The 26,397-nt window shown below is 37.8% G+C and overlaps 1 protein-coding gene across 2 annotated transcripts in view; it reads right to left on the bottom strand.

Annotated features, from left to right (window-relative positions):
- Positions 1-26,397, bottom strand: part of Syt16 (synaptotagmin 16) — a 255,577-nt gene that overhangs the window by 116,890 nt on the left and 112,290 nt on the right. For both annotated transcript variants that reach the window (XM_047540402.1, XM_047540403.1), the window contains exon 2: positions 6,522-6,701. In XM_047540402.1, the coding sequence (XP_047396358.1) occupies positions 6,522-6,701 (180 nt within the window). The remainder of the gene's footprint in view (positions 1-6,521; positions 6,702-26,397) is intronic.

Raw genomic sequence — 26,397 nt, 5'->3', positions numbered from 1 at the left:
CATCTTTGTGAGAATCATTCTAACTGCACTTGGAGAAAAGAGAATCTTCCATCTAATTCTTCATCAACTCTCCTAGTGTTGCCTGACTGAAAACTACTCCCAAGCAATGTTTCCATCCTCCCCTCCCTACTACAGTGGGCTGAATGGTAGCCCCTCAAAAGACATGTCCATTTCCTAATCCCTAGATCGCATACATGTTATTCTATTTGAAAAAAGGATCTTTGCAGATATAGTTAAGGATCTGAGGTGAGATCTTCTGGATTATCAGAGTGACAAATGATAGAGGACAGAAACAAGCAGGATAAGGTAATAGGAAGATGGAGGTAGAGACTGGAGTGTTAAAACCCCAAGACAATATACACCAAGGATGATTGGCAGCATCAGAAGCTAGGAGAGAGGGACAAGGAACAGATTCTTCCCTAGATCCTCCAAAAAAGGATGGCCCTGTTGACACCTCAGCTTCAGACTTGGGGTCTCCATAATGGTTCAAGAATAAATTTATGTTAAAACACCAAGTATGTGGTAATTGGTAATGGCAGCCACAGGAAAGCAATACAACCACCAAACCCACCTTTCCAAATTTTTGTCATCCCAGAAGTTCCTCTTCTTTTTAAAACCATGAAGTAATGGATTGAATTTGGAAGATTAGGTGAGCAGAAAAATAGGGCATTTAGATCCTGACATCTAGGGTTACACATTTTTGAGTCTGAGTTTTGTCAGTTAATATCTTGGGGAAAAAAATTCATCTTCCTACACCTCAGTTTCTTCACCTATAAAACAAAGACACTGATAGTACCTACTTAACTGAATTATATCAGGAAAGTTGTACTTGAGTGTACTCTAACCTAAATGCAGAGATGAAATTAAAAAATATTTAACAGCAACAGTCATTATGGTCCAAGCAGAGGAAGTGCTGAGGTAGGTCAGAGGCTTCTGCCAGACCAGAAGGTAATCATTCAGTTGCAGGTAAGAAGGTGGGGGTGTTCTTGGTGTGGGGCCTATCAGCTGGGCCTGTCTAGCAACAGGAAGGGAGAAACCGTCATGTTTTACCAACCTAACTTCTGGGATCCAGCTGGCACAGCCTTACTGCTGAGCACCAGCTGAGATCCAGCTTGCTGAAATGTACAAAAGCTGTCTCCCTATTTACTCTTGGTGTTCTCATCTGTCTCTGAAGCCTCCTTCCAATTCTCAGTGGTGAGAAGCTAAATGGTAACTTGCCCACTGTTATGGTTTGAATACAAGGTGCCCCCTCCCAAAGCTCAGAATATTCACAGGCAAAGTGATTAGATTATCAGAGTTGTAACCTAACCAGTGGATTAATTCATTTGATGGCTGGATAATCTTAATGGACTAATTAGATATCCCTCCCCTCTCTCTCTCTCTCCTCGCTGGCTGCCATGAACTGAGTAGCTTTCCTCCATCAGCCCTTCTGCCATGATGTTCTGCCTCACCATGGGGCCAAGAGCAATGGGCCAGCAGAACATGGACAGAACCACAGAACCATGAGCCAAAATAAACTTTTCCTCCTCAGAGTTGCTCTTGTCAGATGTTTTGGTCACAGAAACAAAAATATGACAAGCACCCCCACTCAAAATAATTTAGTCCACAATTTCGGATAAATCATCAGTCTTTGGGACTTCCACTCCTACTGCTATGTTCCCTTAAACCAAGAGCATCCAGGCAAAGGTGTAAGCTTATTTAAGATGATGTGCCATTTCTTCCTGCTGGCTCCTGCTAACCTCCAAAAGAATGCCCTTACAGCATTCCCTGTGAAGTGTTCATCTAGGTAGCACAGACTATATAATTGGTAAGACTCAGTGCAAAAGGAAAATGCAGGGCCCTCAAAAGTATTAGAATTTTAAGACAGAAATAGCATGGCATTAGGCAGAGCTCTTATAAGTGTGGAGCTTCATGCCACTACACAGGTTGGATGCCTGTAAAGCCAGCCCTGATTCTAGGAAAATGGGTCATTCACTCCCCTACCTCTATCACAGACCCATCACATCCCGAGCTGTGATGCAACAGCTCCCCAGCAAAAATATTGACTCTTGTTCACCAGTATCTTCCCTACATACATGCAGAAACTTTTGAAACATCTGTTTGCATGAACTACTCACAAGAATTGCAGAAGAGAAGTCTTCTTCAACCCCACAATTATGTTCTACACCACTGCAGCTACCTCAGGCCCACATGTATACCTGTGAGGCAATCTCCTGTCTCAGTTCCAAATGGGAAGCACAGGGACCTCTGCTTTCTGACTCTTTCTCAGACCATGTTGACTTCTGTTCTTTTTACAGCTGCTCTGATGGGGTTCCACATCTGCCATTCTTCTCAGAGTCTAGTCCAGGAAATGTCTCAGGCCCCCGCTAAATCTTTCCCTGTTGTCTTTCCAAGTTATCCTCTGACCTTTCCAGAAGTAGATTTTTCTTCTTCCCTCTCTGCTTTGAAAGGAACTGTCTCATATCACATCCTTTATCTTTTCTGCATTGTGCCTCTTAAGTGAAGCTCTTTACTCCGACAAATAAAGAAAGATTGCGCTGGGGATGTAGCTCAGTGGATAGAGTGCTTGCTTTGTATGCATAAGGCCCTGAGTTCAATCCCCAGCACCACAAAAAAAAAAAAAAAGAAAGAAAGAAAGAAAGATTTAGGGAAAACAAACAAAAATATCTCTCTCTCTCTCTCTCTCTCTCTGACACTTCTTTAAAAGGTATCTCACTATGGCAGTTTCATTTGTAATCAACTTCCTACCTCAAAGTTGAACAAATGTTTCTTTGTTCCAAGTGGAATCCATCCTTTCCCCAAAGCAAACACTACCAATGAACACCACAGCACCTTAAATAAAGAAATCAAGTAATGCATGTAAAAGACTTACCAGGTACATGACAATATTAAGTGCTACATAAATGATATTTGTCAGTTACCAGTATTATTACCTGTGTTATTGGAAAGACACCATTTCATCTGATTTCTCACCTTACCTAATTCCAGATAGAATATGTAAAAATCTTTGAGCTTCAAAAAATATACAGTCTAAAGTAAAGTAAGGTATTTTTTTCAAGTTATTTTTGCACATAGGTTCAGAAAATAGTTACTCTTGCCTCTCTGATATTACCAGATAAGCAAAAAAAAAAAAAAAAAAAAAAAAAAAAAAGTTATACCTCAGTACCTCACATAGATAATAATGATTAATTAGGCTACTAATATTTAGTCAATTGTTTGATCTATAAAAATGGCAATTTTATATGGTTCAATCTAAGAGTAGAGTGGTCTAGTTGATTTTTAATCATTTTTATTAGGGCTCTTCCATTCACAGACTGAAAGCAAGAGAAGAGTTGCTATGGAAACCTTAGGAACCAAACAGGATCACAGAATGAAAATTGGGAGAAACCTAGTCCAGACTCATCAATTTGCAAATGAGGACTTAAGACCCAGAGAGGTGAAGTGAGTTTCCCAAAATATCATGGCCAATTAGTGGCAAAGCTCAGCTCTGACTGTCTGCACCACACTCCTCTCCACCACACCAAGCTGCCTGCTTTCCATCTTCAACATTTGTCAAAATATGTTAAGAACATCCCAACTTCACCGAGAAATCAGTGTTCTGAGGATGATAATTAAGGTGAATATCAAAGGTTAGATAAATTCTGGAATAGAAGCATGTTTTTCAAAGACTCTTGATCAATGACAATTAAACCTTTACAAAGAGAAATGTCAAAATGAAGGTGTTTGCTTTAGACATGAAGATTTAGAGAGTCTAACGAATAAGCTATTTTTAAAACTCTCTTCACAGGACCCCACTCTGAATTGCAGGCGTATAGTTTTCTGTGTTTTTGAGCTAACAGCTTCTTGCTCATGCTTTATTGTTATTGTTTCAACATTGTCTTTAAACCTCAACTTATTTGCAAGTATAATTTATAATTGTCTCTAAAACACTCAAATAACATGTCACACAAGAAAAAAAGGAAATATTTAAAATAGCTCTAACCTTAGTCCTTTGTACTCATTATAGTTTGCAAAGGAGAAAACATCACCAACTTTAATCTCCCAATTTAAATAATGAATACAATGAATTAAGTGTGTAATGTCATTCCTAGAAGCCATTACTTATTTAATGTTATGGTTAAAGTTCTACTAGGACTTCTACCAGAGGCATTGTGCTAGAAATTTTACAAAATCAATTCATTTAATTAGATCAACACTTCCAGAGATGTATTGATAATCCCAATATACAGATGAAGAAACTGAAGTTCAGAATGGTTCCATAATTGGCCAAAGTCACATAATGTCTGACAATTAGCTCTGAAGGGAGGAAAATAGAATCACTAAATTCCTACCTTCTTACCACCCTGTTGCCAAGCAAGAAGTCTACTCATTCAGCTTACCTATAATCCAGGTGGGATAGTAGTGGCTAAACTATTCATAAATCCCTGATTTTACATGACAAACTCTATGTAAAATATTCCATTTTATTCTTCAGATGAGTCGGATGTCCTAAGTGGACTTCAAAAACTAAGACAAGAGCGACAATACCCAATCAATTGCCAAATATGCAATTTACACCCTTCCCCATTATTATCTCCTGTAGTGATTTCACAATATGTTCACATACACACTATTGATCAATTTATGTTGTTATATAGCATGTGCATGTAAAAATATGTAACAGCAAATCCCATCATCATGTATAATTATAATACAACAAAAAAATATTGGAAAAAAAGTTTATATATTCTTTGACACCTTTCCCCTCAAAAAGTGGAACCTAGTCCCTCCTCCCTTGAGAATGGGCTATATTCAGCTAAAGAAAAGAATGTAAAAGAAGTGACAGACCAGACAAGGTCATAGGAGGAACAGAGGCTCCCCCTTGCTCTCCAAGGATCTCTCACTAGGGGAAAGTCAGCTGCCATGTCACGAAGAATTCAAGTAGCCCCATGAGAGTCCATGGGGACAGGAACTGAGGTCTTTTGTCATCCTGGAAGTGATTCTACCAGCCACACTTCAGTCCTGAGCTGACACTAACTGCAGCCCCAGGGGAGACTCTGATCTAGAACCATCCAACAAAATTCCTGAACTTCAAAAATAGGGAGAGAAATGTCTGTGTTGCTAAGCTATCAAGTTTTGGGGTCATTTGTAATGAAGCAACAGACAACTAATACATTTTCATTCCTAAATAATGTGCTTTTTTTACAACAAGGTGAAAAGTCTAAACTGTCCATGGCTATAAAAGGTGCCTTATCAAATGTTCTACTTGGTCCAGGCTCACTTAAAACACAAGCAGGAGCAGGAGGAACAGAAGATGTTCTCCTTCAGAACTTGGCCCCACTTAAAGGAGAAGGCAAGGTTGCACCTTGCCTGGCTCCATCATGCCCTCATACATACCTGTGGGGTATGAAAGAGGAGGGTGAGAGTCAGCCTGCTAGGAAAGGGTAATGTCACCTGTAGGAGAGGGGTACTGCCTTCAGTGTCTACCTTCCGTGTGTCAACAACCACCACTGTGATAACATCCTGTATCACCAAGTTCTACACCTGAGCACAGGAAAGTAGAATGTGTCCTTTAGGATCAAGAAGTCAATTATATCCTGATGTGACTTTTTTTTTCCTTCATCAGATTAAAGGCAGTGAGTAAATAATGGTAGAGTATACTCGGTGGAATTAGAGTAAAAATCTTCCTTTGTAAAAGTGACTGTTATTCTGCAAGTGGTCCTGGATACTAAAAGTCTCAAAGATAGCACAGAAGTCAAATGTCAGCACTGTTTCAACATCATGAGGCTAAAATACATCTCTGATATCTTTATATCATCAATCAAAATACACTCATTTCTATAAGCATCAGAGGGAAACTTAACATGGATGTAATAAAGAGGTAGGAAGACAGGAAGTGGTGGTCAGCCTTCTCCCATCCACTCTTTCATAAAGAGAGGGTATCCTTTAGTAATGTCCATTCATCGTGTATCTAATCAAGCTTCTGTGAGTTCTTAGGGGGGCCCATCTTAGAAACAGTGACACGCTCCCCTGACCCAAGCCACAGCAAGTTGCCCCTGCTCAGGAGAATATAAAGAATAAGGCTTTTCTCTTGCCCTCCTAACAAACAGCCAAAAAAACAAAGTGCTCCCCAAAGTAGTTATTGTAAGTTTGGTGCTCTCCTACATTTCTGTTCATCCTAGCCACTTATCAATAAAATAACATTTTTTTTTATTTTTACAGACTGCATTTTGATTCATTGTACACAAATGGGGTACATCTTTTCATTTCTATGGTTGCACACGATGTAGAGTCACACCTTTCGTGTGATCACACATGTACATAGGGTCATGATGTCTGTCTCAGTCCACCATCTTTCATACTCCTGCCCCTCCTCCCTCTCATTTCCCTCTATGTGATCTAAAGTCTCTCCATTCCTCTCTCACTCCCAACCCCCACTCCCATTATATATTATCATCCACTTCCCTCTATAACAGAATTGTACAATTATTTCTTAAATAAACTACAAAATGACAAGAAAAAAAAAGAAGAAGAAGGCTTACCCAGCCCCGTGTGGATGCCAGTCCTGTCTTTAGAGTGCTTTCTTTTCCCTCGTTGCTCCAGGCATGGGAGACCTCCTATGGTTTCAAACCGAAGCTTCTTGTTGATGAAGAGGAAGAGGACGGCCAGAAGAACAATGAAGACCCCAACTGCAGACAGGAAACCAATGGCCTCACGAGTGACTGGCAAGAGAACACAAAGGAAAAGGGTATCGTCACAATTACAATTCAGTCGACCCAACTTGTCATCCTAGCCAATGATCAAAGCCACTCAGAATCTTTACTTTTATTAAACAGAGTGACAAATACTCTAGATATCCCCAAGACTGCGCACAGGGAGAGGGAAAGGACTGGCGCCCATTGGTCCTGCTAGGCTGGATTCTCAGATGACAGAGCGCCACACCTTTGCATGGACGCTTTCTTCTACCTGGAGCACGACTCTTCTTGCGCTGACCATCGGTCTGTTATTCGAACAAACCCGCAGACTTTAAGAGTGAAACCAGTCAGATGGAATGAGCTGGAAATAGTTGACAGACACTGTACACACAAGTCTCTGAAAAGTCCAGCAGCCCAAAGTTCACAAACCAATCAACTTGAGACAAACTTTCAGATGGACACTTCTGTCAATATTAGCAACTGGAGGAAAGTTGTTTCCTGGACACGTTTTTGCAAATCCCATTATGCAATATGATGATGATGATTAATGGCAAAAGGAAAACTAGTTATGCCATCCACCTAAGAAATTAGAATTACAGTTTTTGACGGTTAATGTTTTAGGATTTTGGAAGGTGAAATTTCATTTTCTCCTCTTTCTTGTCCTCCTCATCATCATCAAAAAAGCTTGAAGCAACCACCCAGTGCACCTTAAAGAGTCCAGCTATTTAGTTCAGCTATGAGTACATGGAACAGGAGACCAGAGCTGGTTCGGGACAGGGGAGACTCCTAGTTAAGTGGCATCTGAGCTGAGATAGCATTATGTGAAGAGATTCAAAAATTAGCTTGTACAGATCAATTACAGAATGAGAGTCAATAAGAGTGATTCATGGGAGCAAGGCAGATAGAAAAGCCTACAAAAATTAATCTTCTCAGAGCAGCTTTAATCGTTGGGCAGATGTAATATATAGTTTAATAACATGAAGTCTTGATAATATGAAGGTATAATATTTACCTCACCTTGACATCCAGATAAAGAAAGATGAATCAAACACCTACCCAACCCCATGAAAAGGTAAAGGATAAAATAAATGATACTACATCAATGAATCAATCTAGTAGCTATCCAATATAAGAATAAATTTTCTAAAGAGCAGGCAAGAGAATGTTTTCACAGTGTGCAAAATGGTAACAGTATTTCCTACCAAAATCAACATCTACCACGAAAAAGAAAGCATATACATATTGATTTTGCTGTCACCCCTAAAAGGCAGTACAAGGTAGCAGAAGCTACAGGGATGGATTCAGCATTCCCAGTGGCTGAGTTGAAATCAAACTCTGTGTGGCCTTGGTGAAATTAGTTAACCTCTCTGTGCTTCAGTTTCCCAAACTAAAAAAGGTGGAAAAAAATATAGCTACAACAAAGTTTAAATGAGATAACACACGGAATGTAATCTCTGTGGCACAGATCTGCAAAGTATAGAAAAAGACAAAGACAATCATCAGTAAGATGTTTTGCAATTCTTCCATATATTTCAATCACTTGACAAATAGAACATTGTCTGAAATGACTTTCATGACTTTACCCTTTTGTTGGCTTAAAAATATTTCTATTTAATAAAACATTTTAAGTACTTTAAAAGATGTTAAAGAAAAAATAAGTAATTCAAAAATAAATAATTCATTCATATAGTAGAATATTTTTAAATATTGGAAAATGATTTTAAAAAGATCATGCTAAATCTTACTACTCATCACTCTTAACATTTTGGCTTTTTTAACAATTTTTTTCTAAACTACTTTCATCAATAATTTGGGTACAATGTCACATGCTGATATTAATGAACTTAATATGAAAATATTCACAAAGCCCACATGAAGACAACATGAAATGGTTGTTCAACATAATCTCCAAATATACAAGAAAAAAATTGGTGGAAATGGCCCAATGTTGTTCAAATTTTTCCATATTTTTTGACATGAAAAATTATTGACTAATATTAATTATATAAATGAATGGGTTTGAATGTGGCATTTCCTTACATGCATATATTATACTTTGATCATACCTATCTCCCCTATTAGTCTCTTTTGCCTCCCTATCTTCCCACTCTCCTTCCCTCTTGAACTTTCAGGTCATCTTATAGTTTCCACATATGAAAGAAAATATGCAATGAAAATCTACACAGGTGCATTAAAATAGGTTAGCAATCATAATTTAGAGCTCACGTATATTTATATAATTTTAATATTTTACTATTTATATACTATAAGTTTTTATGCATTTCCCATCTGGGATGATGGGGGAAAATGGGCTGAAGTATCATAATGAGTGTAATTCTGTAGCTTACTTTTTGTTAATGTATGGGTTACATTAATTTTCAGTTTGTATACTTCTAGAACCTTTTACTTCATGACAAATATTTTATAACAATGTGTCTTTCAGTGGGTTTTCATTTATTTTTCCTGGAATCTAGATTTTGCCAACATATTCATAGCTTTTTAAAGCTTGTAAAAGTTTTCTTCAAATTTTATCTTTGATAATTTCTTCTGTTTCAACTACTTGTTTCTATCTTAAACTGGGTTCATATTTCTTCAGTTAGGTACTTTTTTTCCTTCATTTCCTTTCTCCATAATCTACCAGGTCTTATTAAAACATACCCCAAGCATTTTCACACGACTAAGTCAGTCAAAGTGTGCTCTTAAACCCTATATCGTACTCAATATTATAAGCTATGTCTATATCAGTCACTAGCAGACAATCATAAAGATAACGTCTTTCTCCCTCGGTTCAGGTTGGGTGGTGGGGTGCTTTAGAAATAAATACAAATAAAGCTAAATCAGAGAGAAAGCTTAATTCGGTAAGTTTTGTTACATCAATGGATCATGTTCATTCCATAATCTATATTAATTTTACCTTTTTCTATGTGTTCCTGGATACATAGTAGGAAATCTGAAGAGGTGCATGAGGAACTGCTTTCCATAAGCTATTTCAAACTATAAGTTAGTTCATATATTTTCAAAATAAATGAGCAGTGTGTCACAGAGATGGGTCAGAAGATGGCAGCAACCCCAGACTTGTAAGAATTGCTTAACCAAGGTTATACACAGACTGCCCTGCTGAGAAATATTTAAAATTCCAAATATAGTCCAGCAATTCCACTCCTTGGTATGCAAAGAGGACTGAAAATATATGTTCACACAAAAATACACACATGAATGTTCATAACGGTATTATTTGTAATAGCCAAAATGGAACTATCTCAGATATGAAACAGCTGATAAATGGATAAACAAAGTCCATATAATGGAGTGTTATTCAAGAACAAAAATATGGAGTCACAACAGTAAGATAGCAGAATAGGATGTCTTTAACCCTCATCCTCTTCATAGAAACAGTAATTTGGCAATCATGGATTGACAAGTGCCTATCTGGGAACGTTGGGACCCAGGCAGTAGGTCATGACACCCTAGTAGAGACCAAAACTAACAGACCACTTTGAAAGGCAGATCTATGCCCAATAGTAATCCATCATGCAGACCTGGCTCCAGACCCAGAGGTGACTCAGTCCCCATGTAGACTTGGTCCCAGCCCTGGGTGTCTACTATTCTAAAGGAAGTTCCATGTATCCAGGGGCCTGGCAGGAGCTACACGCACCCATACCCCCAATAACATGACTGTCAACTATAGAATCAATTGCAGAACCAGAAGTACCTCCATGACCCAACTCTACCCCACTTGACTGTTGTTCCAAGAAAATCCAGTCAGTCCAGGGATTCCACAGGTAAAAAAATATTTATCTACAGAAATTAACACATCTGTGCAGAACAGAGGTGAATTCTCCTTGAAATGTACATACACCAGTGCAAGACTACCAGGATCACAAAGAATCAGGCAAACACAAAAGGAAAGGAAATTACAAAGTTCCATAATCTAAACTGAAAGAAATGGAGATCCATGAACTGTTTGACAAAGAATTAAAAATAATTGTTCAAAGAAGTTCAGTATTCTACAATATAACACAAATAGACAATAAAATTAGGGAAACAATATAGGAACAAAATGAGAAGCACAATAAAGAAATAGACATCATTAAAAAAGAACAAAACAGAAATCCTAGAAGTCATACTGATAATGACTGAATTGAGAAAAGAACAACAACAAAGACCTAACTATACTCAAAAGATTCACCATAGATTAAAGGACACATTTAGGCTGAAAGTGAAAGGGGTAGATAAAGATATCCCATATAAATCATAATCAAAGGAGAACAGGGTGACTATACTCATACCAGAAAAAATAGATTAAGTCAAAACTGTCACAAAAGAAAAAGAAGGGCATTACATAATGATAATGGAGTCAATTCAACTGGAATATATAACAATTATAAATATATTCAAGTGCCCAATATCTATTGAAGCACCTAAAATAGAAAGTAAACACTGACAAATCTGAAGTGAAAAACCAGGCAACTTTACAATAATAATATCCCACTCTCCATAATGGGTAGATCATCTGGACAGAAAATCAATAAGGAAATGGCAGAACTAACACTAGAGGCCAAATGGACCTAACAGATATATACAGAACATTCCAACAGAAGCAGAATACCCATTCATTTAAGTGTGCACAGACAATTCTCCAACATACATTATATAGTAAGTCACAAAATAAGTCTTAATAAAACTAAAGAGTATCTCTTCTGTTCACAACGAAATGAAACAGGAAATCAACAATAGAAAAATGGTAAATTCACAAGCACACAACACTTAAATAACACAATCAAAAACTTAGGTCAAAGAATAAATCATAAAAGAAATTAGAAAATACAGATAAAAACACAACACACAAATTTATCAAATGCAGAAAAGGCAGTACTGAGAGAAGTTTATAGCAATAAATGATTACCTTAAAAATGAAAAAATCTCAAATAAAGAACCTAACTTTACACATGAAAAAAAAGAAAAAAAAACAAACTCAAAACTAACAAAAAAGGGAATATTAGACAAGAAATTAATATTATAGGGAATAGAAAATAATTTTTTTAAATTGACAAAACTGATTTTTCTAAAATGATAAAATCAACAAACCCTTAACTAGGCTAAGAAAAAAAAAAGATTCAAATAAAATCAGAAGCAAAAGAAGAAACATTATAATTGAGCCCCCAAATTAAGAGGCGTCATGGGGACCATTACGAACAATTATACAGCAAAAAAGCTGGACAAACTAGAAGTAATGGAGAAGTTCCTAGAAGTATACAACCTACCAAGACTGAATTAGGAAAAAGCAGAAAGCCTGAACAAACCAATAACAAATTAGAATATTGAAAGAATAATCAAACTCTCATCCAAGAAAATCCCAGGACCATATGGCTTCACAAGTGAATTCTAACAAACATTTAAAGAACTAATAAAAATCCTTCTTACAGTCTTTCAAAAAAAAAAAAAGGATAGGGAGCACTTCCAAACTCATTTTACAAGGCTAGTATCACCAAATACCAAACAGATACCAAAAGAAAAGAAACCTACAGGCCAGTTTCCCTGACAAATTTCAGTGCAAAAATTCTCACCAAAATATTTGCAAACTGAATTGAACAGTTGAATGGTGATCAAACACCACGATCAGCTGGGATTTATCCCTGGGATGCAAGGATGGTTCAATATACACAATGAGACAAGCCACATCAAAAGAATGGAAGGAGAAAAAAAAAATTCACAGTTATATAAATAGATGAGAAAAGCATTTGACAAAACTCAGCATTGTTTCATGATTTTAAAAAACTCTCTACAAATTAGGTATAGAAGGAATTTACTAAATACAACAAAGACCATGAAAATTCCACAGTTAACCTCACTTTAACAGTGAAAAGTCAACAACTTTCCTTCTAGGATCAGCAACAAGGCAAGGATGCCTATTCTTACCTCTCCAAAAGAACTCTCCAACATAGACTAAAAGCTCCAGTCAGAGCAATTAAGCAAGGGGGAAAAAAGCCTCTAAATCAGGATAGAAGAAATGAAACTATTTTGTCTGCAGTATCACACCCCCTGATGTCAAAACATATTACAAACTATAGTAATCAAAACAGTGTGGTACTCGCATGAAAAGAGCCACGAAGACCAGTGAAACGGAACAGAGAGCCCAGAAAAAAAACCAACACACATTTAGTCAAGTGATCTTCAACAAGGATGCCAAAAATACACAATGGGGAAAGAGTATCCACTTCCACAAATGGTGCTAGGAAAACTGGATATGAAATCGGATCCCTATTTTATACCATATGTAAAAACAGACTCAAAGTGGATTAAAGACTTAAATATAAAACCTGAAACAATAAAACTCTAAGAGGAAAACATAGTAAAAAAAAAATGCAGTCAGACATTGGACAGGGCAAATGAATTCATGGATATCATTCCAAAAGCTCAGGAAACAGAAGCAAAAATGCACAAACAGGATTATGATAACACTCAAGCAAAAGTAAAAAGCTACTGCCCAGAAAAAACAGTTAACAAGACAAAAATGGAACGGGATAAAATATTTATAGACTTTCTATCTGATAAAGAGTTAATAATCAAAATATATACAGAACTCCTATAATTTAATAGCAAAAACTAAATAACCCAATTTTTAAATGGGCAACAACTCTCAATAGGCATTTTTCCAAAGACCACATACAAATGGTCAACAAGTATAAGAAAAGAAACTCAAAATCACTAATCATCAGGAAATAGAAATCCAAACCACAAAGGGATATCACTTCACACCTGTAAGGATATCTATTATCAAACAATAATAATAGTAATAAAAAAAAAATGGGATGACACAGAGAAAAGAAGCCTTTTACAATGCTGGGAAGAATGTAAGTTGCTCCAACCACTATGAAAATCAACATGGAGTTTACTCAAAAAAAATTAAAAGTAGAATTATCCCCAGTGGGTTGGGAGGCTGAGACAGGAGGATGTTGAGTTCAAAGTCAACCTCAGCAACAGTGAGGCGGTAAGCAACTCAGTGACACCCGTCTCTAAATAAAATACAAAATAGATCTTGGGTTGTGGTTCAGTGGTGAGTGTCCCTGAGTTCAATCCCCAGTACCCAAAAAAACAAACAAAAAAAGTAGAATTATCATTTAATCTAAAAATTCCATTTGTTGATACATATCCAAAGGAATATGAAATGATACCAGCAATCCCCTGTTTACTGCAGCACTATGCACCATAGGCAGGATGTGGAATCAACCTAAGTGTTCATGAACAGGTAAAGAAAATGTGATCGATAAGCTCAATAGAATATTCATGTTAAGAAGGAAGGAAATCCTGCCATGTTTGACAACATGGATTTACCTAAAGGACACTATGCTAAGTTAAATAAGGCACACATGGAAAGACAAATACTGCATCATTTCACATAGATATGGATTTATAATAGTCAAACACACAGAAGCAGATAATAGAACAATGACTGCCAGCAGTTGGGGGAAGGTGGAAATGGGGGCTCACTTTAATGTCAATCAAATCTCAATGAAGTTCTTTAAATCCTGTTATAGTAACAATTGAAAAAAATGAAGGACTGACACATGCTACCACATGGATGACTATTAAAAGGGTATGAATTTTATGGCATGTGAATTTTATCTCAAAAAACGTTTTAAATTCCAAATATACCATTTCTATTTTTTTTACATCCCCATCCCTCAAATATATCATTTTAAAAAGACAAAAGGGAATCTATTTTTTAAATATAATCTTTCTTAGATTCTGTGTGAAAGTGATTTTCTGAATCATTTATATTCTGTAATTTTATTATTTTAGAATGTTTAGAATTTAATGTTTAGAATTGAAAATAAAGTTTAAATATTGTAAGACATGAGACCTGTAGTCAGCCAGTGCTATAAATAAAGTGCAACATTGAATACAGCAAGTCAAAAGCTCTATCAACATAAGCCAAAGCAGGTTTGATGTTTCATTTGGATCTAAATAAAAGTAGAGACTTTAGACAGGGAAGCTTTAAAGAAATTTTGCATCATATATATATATATATATAAATGTTACAGTGAAGAACAAATATTACATATATCATCTGCTATAGATGACAAGGACACATATGTCACAAAACTCAAGTGCCATCTGCAGAGCAACTCATCTAATTATTCCAGTAATTACTAAATTGAAAATCAGATGGCTGTGAAGTTCGGTCACATAGTTCACGTAGAAAACTTCCTCACAGTTGGTTATATCTCTAACCTGTCACTGGACAGCCCCATGTGCCAGAGAAGACAGCATACAATGACATAATTAGAGAAGCCTCTGCATGTCACAGTCGCTAGATGTTCATAAATTTTACTCTACAGTTATTGAGGAGGTTAAAACAAAATTGACCAGTTACAGCCATCTGACTCACAACAAAAAGGAGTAATAAGACAAAAAGGAGATGGAAAAAAAATTCAGCAAAATGGGAAGATGGAAGAAGAATTAACTGAGCAATGACAATAGAAATAATTAAAGATTAAAATGATGATGTCGCGGCATCAACGTTTCCAGCAGCACTCTGGGAAGCATGAGGAATCTCATTAAGAACATGAGGAAAGACTGAGGTAAATCTAAAACGCTACACACTTAAGTCTTTGAGTATCTGAAGTCCTCTCTTCAATGACATAACCTCAATTCCATTCATCCCTTTGAAAAGCACCATAACTTTGACATTGTTTCTATAATGTTTTCAAGCATGGTCGTGCAATAGAAGTCCCTGACGTGAACCTAAGCTTGTTCACCTTAGGATTTGGTATTGCTTGAGCCTATCTACATCCTCCTCCAGGAACCCCAAGAGCCACCCAGGAAAGGCAGTAAACAAGGCCAGAGGAGAGGTGACCTAAGTACAGCACAAGTGTCTACCACACAGGTTGACCCAAGCCCAGACTCCTTTGGTCCCAGGACAAGGAGATGATGATAAAAACTATAGTATTTGGTATCAGCAATTTTGCAGTCAAGGAGATATCTTCAAAACCAATCTCAGTGGCAATAAGAATTGAGACGCTAGACCTAAGAAATCAGAAGGACCCAAGGCAATCACAGTTGTCCCCAGCAGCAGTGTTAGTAATTCTGAGTGTCATCAACAATGCCATATAATAAGGATATGATAACTGCATGTTCAAACATCACTACGGGGAGCCAGAGAAGGAGAGAGGGAAAGAGAGAGAAAATGGTGTGAGGCCAGGGTTTTGTCTACAGTACAAGAGCCATTCCCAGAGAACCCCAGAACTTGGCAAGCATTACATGAGAGTTCATGCTTTCAAACAAAGAACTGGGGGCTATTTCTCTACCTTCAGACCAGTATGATTATAGAAACTATAGCTTATGTTCAGACTTTCTTAGCAATCAATAAAAAGGAAGAAATGAGAAACATTTCAGAGCTGAACACCGATGTGTCCATGTACTGCTACCTCAGAACACAGACTCACCATATCTGTACAATTTGACTCATTCATGTTTTGGTTATTTATACAAACAACTACAAAGTTCAATAAGTCACTTAGAACAAGCGACACTGAGAGCTTTAATTTCTGTTTTCCTACATGATGCTTTTAAAACTAAAAAAGAAGAGAAAAAAAAAGACCCTTTGATATTTAGAAGCGCATTATTTTGACAGTGTCCTAAATTTAGGGCTAACTCAGCATTATAACTTTCAAAACTTTCATAGATAAGCAATCATTTTCCTAAATATCTCTAGAACAGTGAAGTATAAAATATATATATTTCAACTAAAGAAAATGGGTAGTTCTTCTTAAATTGTCCTCCTAGTAATAGCTAGCAAGTATATGGTAACTACATGTGCAGATTCTTTGGAAGGAAAAAATAGACCTTTCAAAAAACAGGGGGGAAAAAAGTGGTTTAATGAAACCTAAGTGAGATTTTAACATGTTCCAAAATAAAACATAGCAACATATGGAGTCACTAGCAACCAATCATTTCTCAAAACACTTGAGAATACAGCATTTGGGGGTACGCATGGGGTGCTATCTTTAATATAGCAATATAGTCCTGTTGAAATGTGTCTATCTTCTTCTAAAAACTAAGCAACCTGTCTGCTTTACATGTTAAAAAGTAAATTCTCACAGCACACCTATGTGCATATGCACACACACACTTACTTCTAGAAACCAAGAGTTATCAGCAAGCTTGCTCTCCTTCACCTTAATACTCAGATGTCAGCTCAGAAGTTGTACTTCATGATGAAAATGACTGAAATGCAGCAGGGGGGATCTTTCTCACCATCCTCACTTTTCTGAGCTTCCCTAGACCCTTCAGCTTTTCTCCATTCTCTCCCTTTTCTTACATCTTCCCAGACGGGGAGGAAGATGGAGAAGAAACAAAAGGAATTCGGTGACTTTGCCTGTTTATTAAGCCACAGTCAACATTTCTGGATTGTTGGATGCTCAATGGCATGCTCATGCTGCTGAATTTCATTGAGCAATATATGGGCCTTGTACAATTTATGTCCTTTGCCAAAGAAACTTAATCAGTTAGCATGGGGATATCATTATTATTTGAACATTACTAAACTAAATATAATTATGTGATAAAACTGGGAACATATGCCCAATAAAAGCATGTCATGTTGAAACCTCAGAGGATCTATATCCATAGGATTTTGGTGGGATGGTTGTTAAATCAGTGGGGCAAATTAATTTCAAGTAAAAACAGAATATTTTTGCAAGTGAGAGAGGTTGAGAGACAAGTCTACTTCAGACAGATAAAATATCTTGGAAGGAAGATATTTAACTTTCTTCAACTCTGCAAAACAAATGCATTTGGAGAACATTTGGAGTGAAATGTAATTTTGATTTGTTTATAACTTCTTTATTTTTCAACTCACAGAAGACTGCCCACACAGTGAGAATGAAACTTCAACAGAATTGTTTTTCACTAATCCAATACTCTTTAAAAAAAATTTTTCTTGCAGTCTAAAGAAATTAAATAGTTTAAAGATCATTATAAAACTCTTCAAATTTTAAATTTTGACCCCCAAAAAGTAATATGTAGAACTAAGTGCACAAGGACTTCCCTAAGCAACAAAAGGGACATCAAGAAATAGATGATTTAAAGACCCTTTTAATCCCATATTTTACAGGCAATATATTTTCTTGTGTTCAGAAAATTGTCTGTCCACAGAGATACAAGTCCACCTTGTTTATTAAGAATGTGTTTATTGAGAACATCAATGTCCATTAACATTTCAACCAAGAGCAAAAATGGATAACCTGTACAGTAAAATCACTTATCAAGCATTAGCAACCATTTGTAAAGTCAAGACCAAATGACAACCATTTAGGTAACAATTAAACAAAATTGTCCTGGTATTTGGAATAAAAGAAGCATTATTTAACCTATCCTAATACCTTAATAGAAGCTTCTTCCTAAGAGGAAGTTTCTCCAGAGTTAACATCTGAATAAAATTCTCTTCCAAAACAGATGGGATTCTAATCGATTCTCTGATTTCCCTACTAGAAGTATTTACTGATTCTTTTTAATTACAAAAAAAAAAAAAAGACACCATAAATTGTCTGTTTTACTGTCTGTGCTAATTTCATTTCATTATATCCTTGGAGTAAGCTATTATTTTCCCACTGGTTCCCATGGCATTTTTCATTATCAGCTGCTAATTGTCTAGCATTCACAGAGGACTATGAACCAAGTAGGCTGCTGCGTGGGCTGAAGTTCTAGGGGAAGCTGAACAGCAAGAGGATTCTGCATTGTTATTATTGTGACACATTAGAAAATTTCCACCCACTTACGTGCCCACAGCACTCGGCTGCACATCATTGTACCCAGAGGGGCTGTGCACTGAAGCATGGGAGGCCATCTGTACTAGGCTTCCACTTGGTGATTATCATTGCACATCAGGGGAAGATTACACAGGGCCCAACTCAGCAGCTGTGAAAGCCAGAGGTCTGGCTGCATACAGCAGACATGATCCCTGATCTTCAAACACAGCTATGACAGATCCATCCAAACTGTTCCTTGATTCCCAGCCTTGAGCACAAGTACCTGACACAGCTTAAAGACTCTCTCAAGTTTCTCTCATTGACACTTTCAGAATCAAGGCCACTTTGATGATTTAAACAATTTTTGAGATGTAAATAGGTTAAACTTTTAAATAGATTTTGACATGAACTGCTCCTTGAAATTATTTCTGAATGGGACTTTGGATATTGGGAGCTAATCACATTTGACCTTATAAATTCAGAAAGAGCAAAACAAAACAACCAAAACAACATGCAACATTTTACACATTTAGGTCAAGAGGGAGTTGTGAAAGTCTATTAATTCAGAGTAGACAAGGACTATAAAAGTAGAATTTTGAGGACAGAGGTTGGTGCTTTTATTCACATGCTTTGCAGGCACTGTGTTCCAAAGTCATGTTTAACAAAGCTCTCGTTTCAGAGCACATTGTGTGCTGGCCACTTCCACTAGAAAGTTTTGTCTCTTCAGGGTGCATTCTCTGAAGGTACAAAACTACCCTCACCCAATCAGGTACCAGGAACTAAATTTCCTTCCTGATTTATGAGATCATTCTAATGTAAGACATGAAATATACAGGACAGCTTCAAACTGAGCCTCACATATTGCTGCATCCTCTGAGACCACCACTGTCCAAATCTACCCTGGGGCTTTGCAATTGAAGAATATGATATTCGAAGTTCAGCCAGAGGTGCTTAGTCTCTTAAGAACTGGTTCTTTCTAAACAAATAGCCAGAAGATGAAAGACAGAGAAACACAAAAGACACAAAAAAAGCACTTGGCTCTGAGTTAGAAAGTTCTGGTCCAGAACTACACTACCTAATTTCATAACCAGGGTGATATAAGTTCCTGAGGGCCGCATTGTGTTTCAGCTGGATGATTTCTATTTGCTTTTCCAGCAATAATATACGTGATAAATCAGAACACCAATTTCTATAGTATAATGATTATTCCTGGTCGAGGAACTGGAACCTACCTTGTATCTGGGGTGGAACCCTTTGGATGAGATTATAGATCAAAAGGTTGCCTGGTAAGCAATGAATATGACCAAGAAAAGTTGGATGTTCTCAAGGCTGCCTTTCTACCCATCTACTGGTAAATCATCACTGGCAGATGACTCAGTGATCTTCTCCCAAGGGCTCTTTCACTCCATCCCAAAGTTGCCTTTCCAGACCAGAACACCCAAACCTCTGGATAAAGCCAGAACCCACATCACCTTTCTTCACCTTTTCTTTCTATCTGCCTAAGTCATCATCAGAATCTTCAGCTTAAGGGTTCTCTTCCTATCATTTCAAACATTCTCTCAAAGCTCCACTTGCCTGCCCACCACCCAGAGTTATTATGTTCTTTTAAGATCCATTGTTTGATCTATTCCCCACTATCACAGTTGTTATGGTTTAGATATGAGGTGTCCCTGAAAAGCTCATGTGTGAGACAGTGCAAGAAAGTTTAGAGGTGAAATGACTGGGTTATGAGAGCCTTAACCTAATTGGTGCATTAATCCCTTTATGGGGATTAACTGGGTGGTAACTGTAGGCATGTGGGGTGTGGCTGGAGAAGGTGGGTCCCTGTTGAGCACAGCTCTCTCTGCTTCCTGGTGCCATGTTCCCAACTGCTTTCCTCCACCATGCCCTTCTGCCATGATGTTTTACTTCCAACCCAGAGCAAGGAGTTGTCCATCCATGGGTTGAGACCTTGGAAACCATGAACCCCAAACAAACTTTTCCTCCTCGAATCGTTCTTGTCAGGTTGAAAAAGCTGACTGAAACACAAGTATTTCTCTAGGTATTGTATGTATTCTCACAACTTCAGCTATCACCAAGGGCTTCAGATATGCACCTACACACCAAAACTCTAATCTGATGATCTTTCCCACAGCATTCCCCAGCCTAGTATCACCAAGACTTAATTCATCATCCTTTTTAGAAGTCCAGTGAAACGCCCCAAATCTCCACCACTCCATTCTTAGTAAGACCCTTACCATTCTGAGGCCAGACTGCAGCAAGTCTCCAAACTGAGGTTGTTTTGTATTACCTTCCCCTTTCACTTATTTGCTTTGTAATTTTTTAAAGAGCTTTACCCAAGTTTTCAGTGCTTTACCTTCTTCCAAATATAATTGGATATCTGATGAAGAAGACTTACCTGGGCTAAACTATTCTGATAACCTTATAGGACAGAAAGATTTAGACAGAGATGATTTTATGAACATAGCTGCACACTGAGTCAGTCTCTCTCTCTCTCTCTCTCTCTCTCTCTCTCACACACACACACACACACACACACACACACTCTGAATAGTACCAAATCCCTCACAACTCTAAAACTCGAATCCATTCTACTAATCCCTAATAGAATTAGCAACATAAAGCATAGATTGGTCATGCATAAAAGCTTCTAGGGCTCTCCACTAAAAATTAAAGCTCAAAATATCATAATATTCAAGATACTTTCCAAACCAGTGTGCCCCCCCCAACTTTCCAATCTGCTTAACTGAGCACCCCGCCCAGGGACTCAATCCTTAGCCTTACTGTTCTCTAAACAAGCAAAGTACTTCCACACCTCTGTGTATTTTCTCATAATAATTCCTGTCCCTGGAATCAAATTTCCCAGCAGTTAAAGCCCTCCCCTTCTTTGGGCTTCTGGAAAGTCAGCTCCTCTGGGAAACCTGTCCTAGTCCCAGCAGGTGAACATAATGACTATGCCTTTTGCACAGGGTTTGAATCTCACAGGGAGCTCATTATGTGTCATCAGTGTTTCTTTAATCCAGCTGTGATCCCCAGTAGACTGTGGTCCACTGAAGCCAGCAAAGGAACCCTCTTCAGTCATCATCACATTCCTAATACCTTGCTCATAACATACCCATAATATACGTTAATTTTTTTATTATTATTGTATACAAATGGGATACATGTTGTTTCTCTATTTGTACATGGAGTCAAGGCATACCATTTGTGTAATCATAACGTTTACATAGGGCAATGATGTTTGATTCATTATTTTTTCCCTTCCCCCCCACCCCTCCCACCCCTCTTTTCCCTCTATACAGTCTTTCTTTCCTTCATTCTTACCACACTCCTTATCCCTAACCCTAAACCTAATGCTAACCCCTCCCACCCCCCATTATATGTCCTCATCCGCTTATCAGTGAGATCATTTGTCCTTTAGTTTTTTGAGATTGGCTTATCTCACTTAGCATGATATTCTCCAATTTCATCCATTTGCCTGCAAATGCCATAATTTTATCATTCTTCATGGCGGAGTAATATTCCATTGTATATATATGCCACAGTTTCTTTATCCATTCATCAACTGAAGGGCATCTAGGTTGGTTCCACAATCTGGCTATGGTGAATTGAGCAGCAATGAACATTGATGTGGCTGTATCTCTGCAGTATGCTGATTTTAAGTCCTTTGGGTATAGGCCAAGGAGTGGGATAGCTGGATCAAATGGTGGTTCCATTCCAAGCTTTCTGAGGAATCTCCATACTGCTTTCCAGAGTGGCTGCACTAATTTGCAACCCCACCAGCAATGTATGAGTATACCTTTTTCCCCACATCCTCGCCAACACCTGTTGTTGTTTGTGTTCTTGATAATCACCATTCTAATTGGGGTGAGATGGAATCTTAGGGTAGTTTTGATTTTCATTTCTCTTATTACTAGAGATGTTGAACATTTTTTCATATATCTGTTGATTGCTTGTACATCTGTGAAGTGTCTGTTCATTTCCTTAGCCCATTTGTTGATTGGATTATTTGTATTCTTGGTGTAGAGTTTTTTGAATTGAACTAGAAATTATGACCTCCAAGATTGTATTTTATTTTAAATTAGTTTCTATACAATAACATTGTCAGTAAATGGTCACTGAAAGTATGGAAGGAGATAAATTCTGGAATATTCCTTAAGAACATGAACCCCGTGAATGACTTGTCCTTGTTGGTTCTAATAAGCACATGGCTCTGCCCTTCTGCTCTTTCCTATGGTGTAGATCTTTGGTGATTCCAGGCCTGCAGCCAACGATCAAATGTGTAGGTTAAGAAAACTATTGTTTTTGTTTTTGTTTTGTTTTTTTAGTGGGGCCATTGCCTTGCATTTTTTTTTTTTTTTATTTTAAACAAATGGGATACATGTTGTTTCTCTGTCTGTACATGGCGTAAAGGCATACCATTTGTGTAATCATAAATTTACATAGGGTAATGTTGTTTGATTCATTCTGCCATTTTTTCCCTTCCCCCCCTCCCCTCCCACCCCTCCCCTCCATCTATACAGTCCTTCCTTCCTCCATTCCTGCCCCCCTCCCTAAACCCAACTCCAAACCCAACACTAACCCCTCCCACCCCCCATTATGTGTCATCATCCACTTCTTAGCGATATCATTCTTTCTTTGGTTTTTTGAGATTGGCTTATCTCACTTAGCATGATATTCTCCAGTTTCATCCATTTGCCTGCAAATAAAACTATTGTTTTTAAACTGTTAATTTTGAAGGAACCTGGAGTATCTTGATTCATCCCTTCATTTTAAAAATATCACTAAAGTTCAGAGAAGCCAACAAATCTTTCCAAAATACCCAGCAATGTGGTAACAGAGCTGAGACCACAGCCTGAGTTTCCCCATGCACTCTGATAGTGCCAATTTTAACTCACTCAAAAGATTCACAGAATCTCTGCAGTATTGCCCTCATCCTCACCAAGGGCCTCAAATCCCTCACCAAACAAAGGAACCCAGTATACACTGCCTTGATTGACAACCAGAAGTATCTGCTTGAATCTTTCTGATGATTGAAAAGCTCAGTTCTCTACCAAACAATCTATTCCTTCTTTGTCCACATCTGCTAGTTAGACTCTCTCCCTCACAAAGAGAGTATCATCCCCTGAGATTCCCCAAACACAGATCTCAGCTTCCCAGATGGTTTTTCTCTACCCTAAACAGTTGAAATTTCTTCAACCATTCCTCAAAACATAGAATTGTGACTCCCCCAATTTTGCTGTTTGTCCTCCCCTTTCCCACAGAATAGGACCCAGCCCTATTTGGCCTTGAAAGGAGAACAGAAATAAATCTTTGAGGGAATATCCTTCAGGGCCTATTTCTCTAAATTTTCAATGCACAATTGCTATTCCTATCACCTCTGCAAGGTGCCTGAGCAGGAATATACAGGACCCATCAACAGAAAACACACCCTAAGAGACTCTGTTTTCAGACTAATTTATATTTGGTAAAGAACAAGGGAGAAGATACAGTATCCAAGTATTCTGAGAGGCAAGCAACTCGGAAAACAAATGGAAGGTCACAATATCCTAGAATGCAAGTAAATCCATCAAAACTTTCCAGAATGAATTAAAATATTTCAAGACATGCTTTTCTTCTATATTTCTTCTTTCAACTATCACTGCTAGAAAATGCTAGGAAAGCATTAATAGTTTTCAAAACCAAAAATATTCAGTACCTATCTTTGATGGTATTGCAACCATCAAAATGCCAACCAAGTCTGTTTCAGAATCCCACTGTGAGAAGAAAAGCAAAAGAAGAAATAAATTTCTCAGCTTATCTGCTATCTCTCCCACCTATGCTTTCATTATTTAAAACCAGTGGAGTTCAATGTTGATAACACCATGGTACTCCCACTGAAGAGGATGAAGACTGAATATGCCTGTTCTCCAACGAGCAAAACCAACCTGAAACAACTCCTTCAGTAACTCAACTGCTTATTGAACAGTCACTTGTGACTGGGACTTAATGTCTAACTTCAAGAAGTTTAATGAGGATTTTCAAGGAAAGCTCATTCACGGAAAATTTATTCTACACAAAACGAGACTTGAAAAAGAAACTTAAGAAATATTTTTAAAGGAGAATAAATGACTTAGGAAGAATCACTCTAATCACTTAATTTTAAAACATCTATTATCTGTATCTACAAGAAATGCCTTATCTTATTAATGGTTCTAAAGTAAGATTGACATCTGAAATTTGTAATTTGTGTCTTATATATTGTTGAATTGCAAGAAGACAGTATATTCTGCCAATGTTTTGAACATCTCTAATATTGGTAAATAAATGTTTTATTAATGAGAATATATATATATATATATATATATATATATATATATATATCTCCAAACAGATGGCCAAAGAAAGCTTGCCTGGCAATAGCAAAGAATCTCTTCTGCCCTTGGAAGAATTTCATCTGGCTACAGGTATTTTTCAAAGTGCCTGTTGACTTGTCTTGAGACACTGTCTTTAAGATAAATCATTTCAATTGCCCACAGACTGGAAGTTAAGGTCCTACCCTCTACTTCAATGAGGCAATAACATGGGGACTTGATGTGGGGAAAGGGGCACATTTGCAACTGTGGTAATGATAATGGGGTCCATTCATGTGGGGGAGAGATGGAGACTGGGGAGGTGATACTAAAATGAGTCACATTGAGTGACTCTGTTTGATGGAATAAAGGGGGAAAGAAGTGGGCTTTGAAGCCACAGGCAGGGGCATGGAAAGATACGGTAAGAAGGGCTGAGCAGGAGGCTCCATTCCACAGCAGGCAGGACCATGCTAGAAAAAGGGAGAAGCATTAAGTCAAAAAGTCACTCTGGCTTGCAAAAAAAGCCCCAGAATGCAGGGGGTGAGGAGTTTGAATGGGAGGATTCAGAGTGAAGATTAAAAAACAAAAGTACCACCCTCTCTCCAAGACAAAAACAGCCAAAGGAATGATTTGGTCTTGGAGCTATGAAACTGGGAGAACTTGGAAGTCCTCTGATGATCCCATGTGGGTCACTAAGGAACATTTAGCAACTGGGAAGGTCCCCAGCAGTGGCCAACTCAAGACAGACCAGAGGCAGAAGCAAAGAGGTTGGTATTTGCACAAAATATCCATGATCAGGAGCCCATCCAACCACAAAGGCAGAGAACCTCTCACCTTCAACACCCACAGATCCCAACTAGAACAACAGGAATAGGGACTACTCCTCCGCACTGTGACGTAGCTATCAACTTTCCCATGGACTTTAACTCCTGCTCCAAAATGATGATCCATCTGGATGGAAAAGGGCAAATATGACCCAAAAAGTTCCTCCTCTTGCTGGAGCCTGGAAGGGGATAGAGAACCCTGTCCACAACTATTCAAGCAGACCTGCCCCCAAAACAAGCAAAACTTTCAGACCTTCTTAACTATTCTGGGGACAGACGGTCTGAGGAGCATTCCAGGGAAGCCTGCCCACCCCTATTTGAGTTACAAAAGGAAAACCTGCTAGGGGGAAACAGTGGAGCCAAGCAAGATGTGAATCTCCAGGGAAACTACTCAGAACAAAGGCAAGCACAGTAATAATTATTATATTTTATACTTACATGGCATTTACTATGTGCCAGGTCCTTCACACTCATTTAAATCTAACAATGATCCTATGAAGGTGAAATTATTATTATCGTCACTTAACAGATGAAGAAGAGGTGAGGTTTGGAAAATGAATGACATATGTGCCCAAAGTTGCAGAATAGTAAGAGCCAGAGGCAGAATTTGACCCTGATTTTAGTCACTCTGCTACTACACCTTGTCATGAGGTTTGGGGGTCTAGATCGCAACTGTCACTGTCCATCCAGGTTTCGTGACTGAACAGAGCAGTTTTAACCTGAAGTCCAGACAGTAAAATAACAATTTAGGAATCAAGATGTAAGAACATTGGACTTGAAGACCTGAGTCAGTGGATAAAAATAGAAAAAAAAA

Source organism: Sciurus carolinensis, chromosome 2 (genome assembly GCF_902686445.1).
Source record: "Sciurus carolinensis chromosome 2, mSciCar1.2, whole genome shotgun sequence".
Taxonomy (NCBI): domain Eukaryota; kingdom Metazoa; phylum Chordata; class Mammalia; order Rodentia; family Sciuridae; genus Sciurus; species Sciurus carolinensis.
Note: the sequence above shows the minus strand (reverse complement) of the source record. Positions and strands in the feature narration are given on the sequence as shown.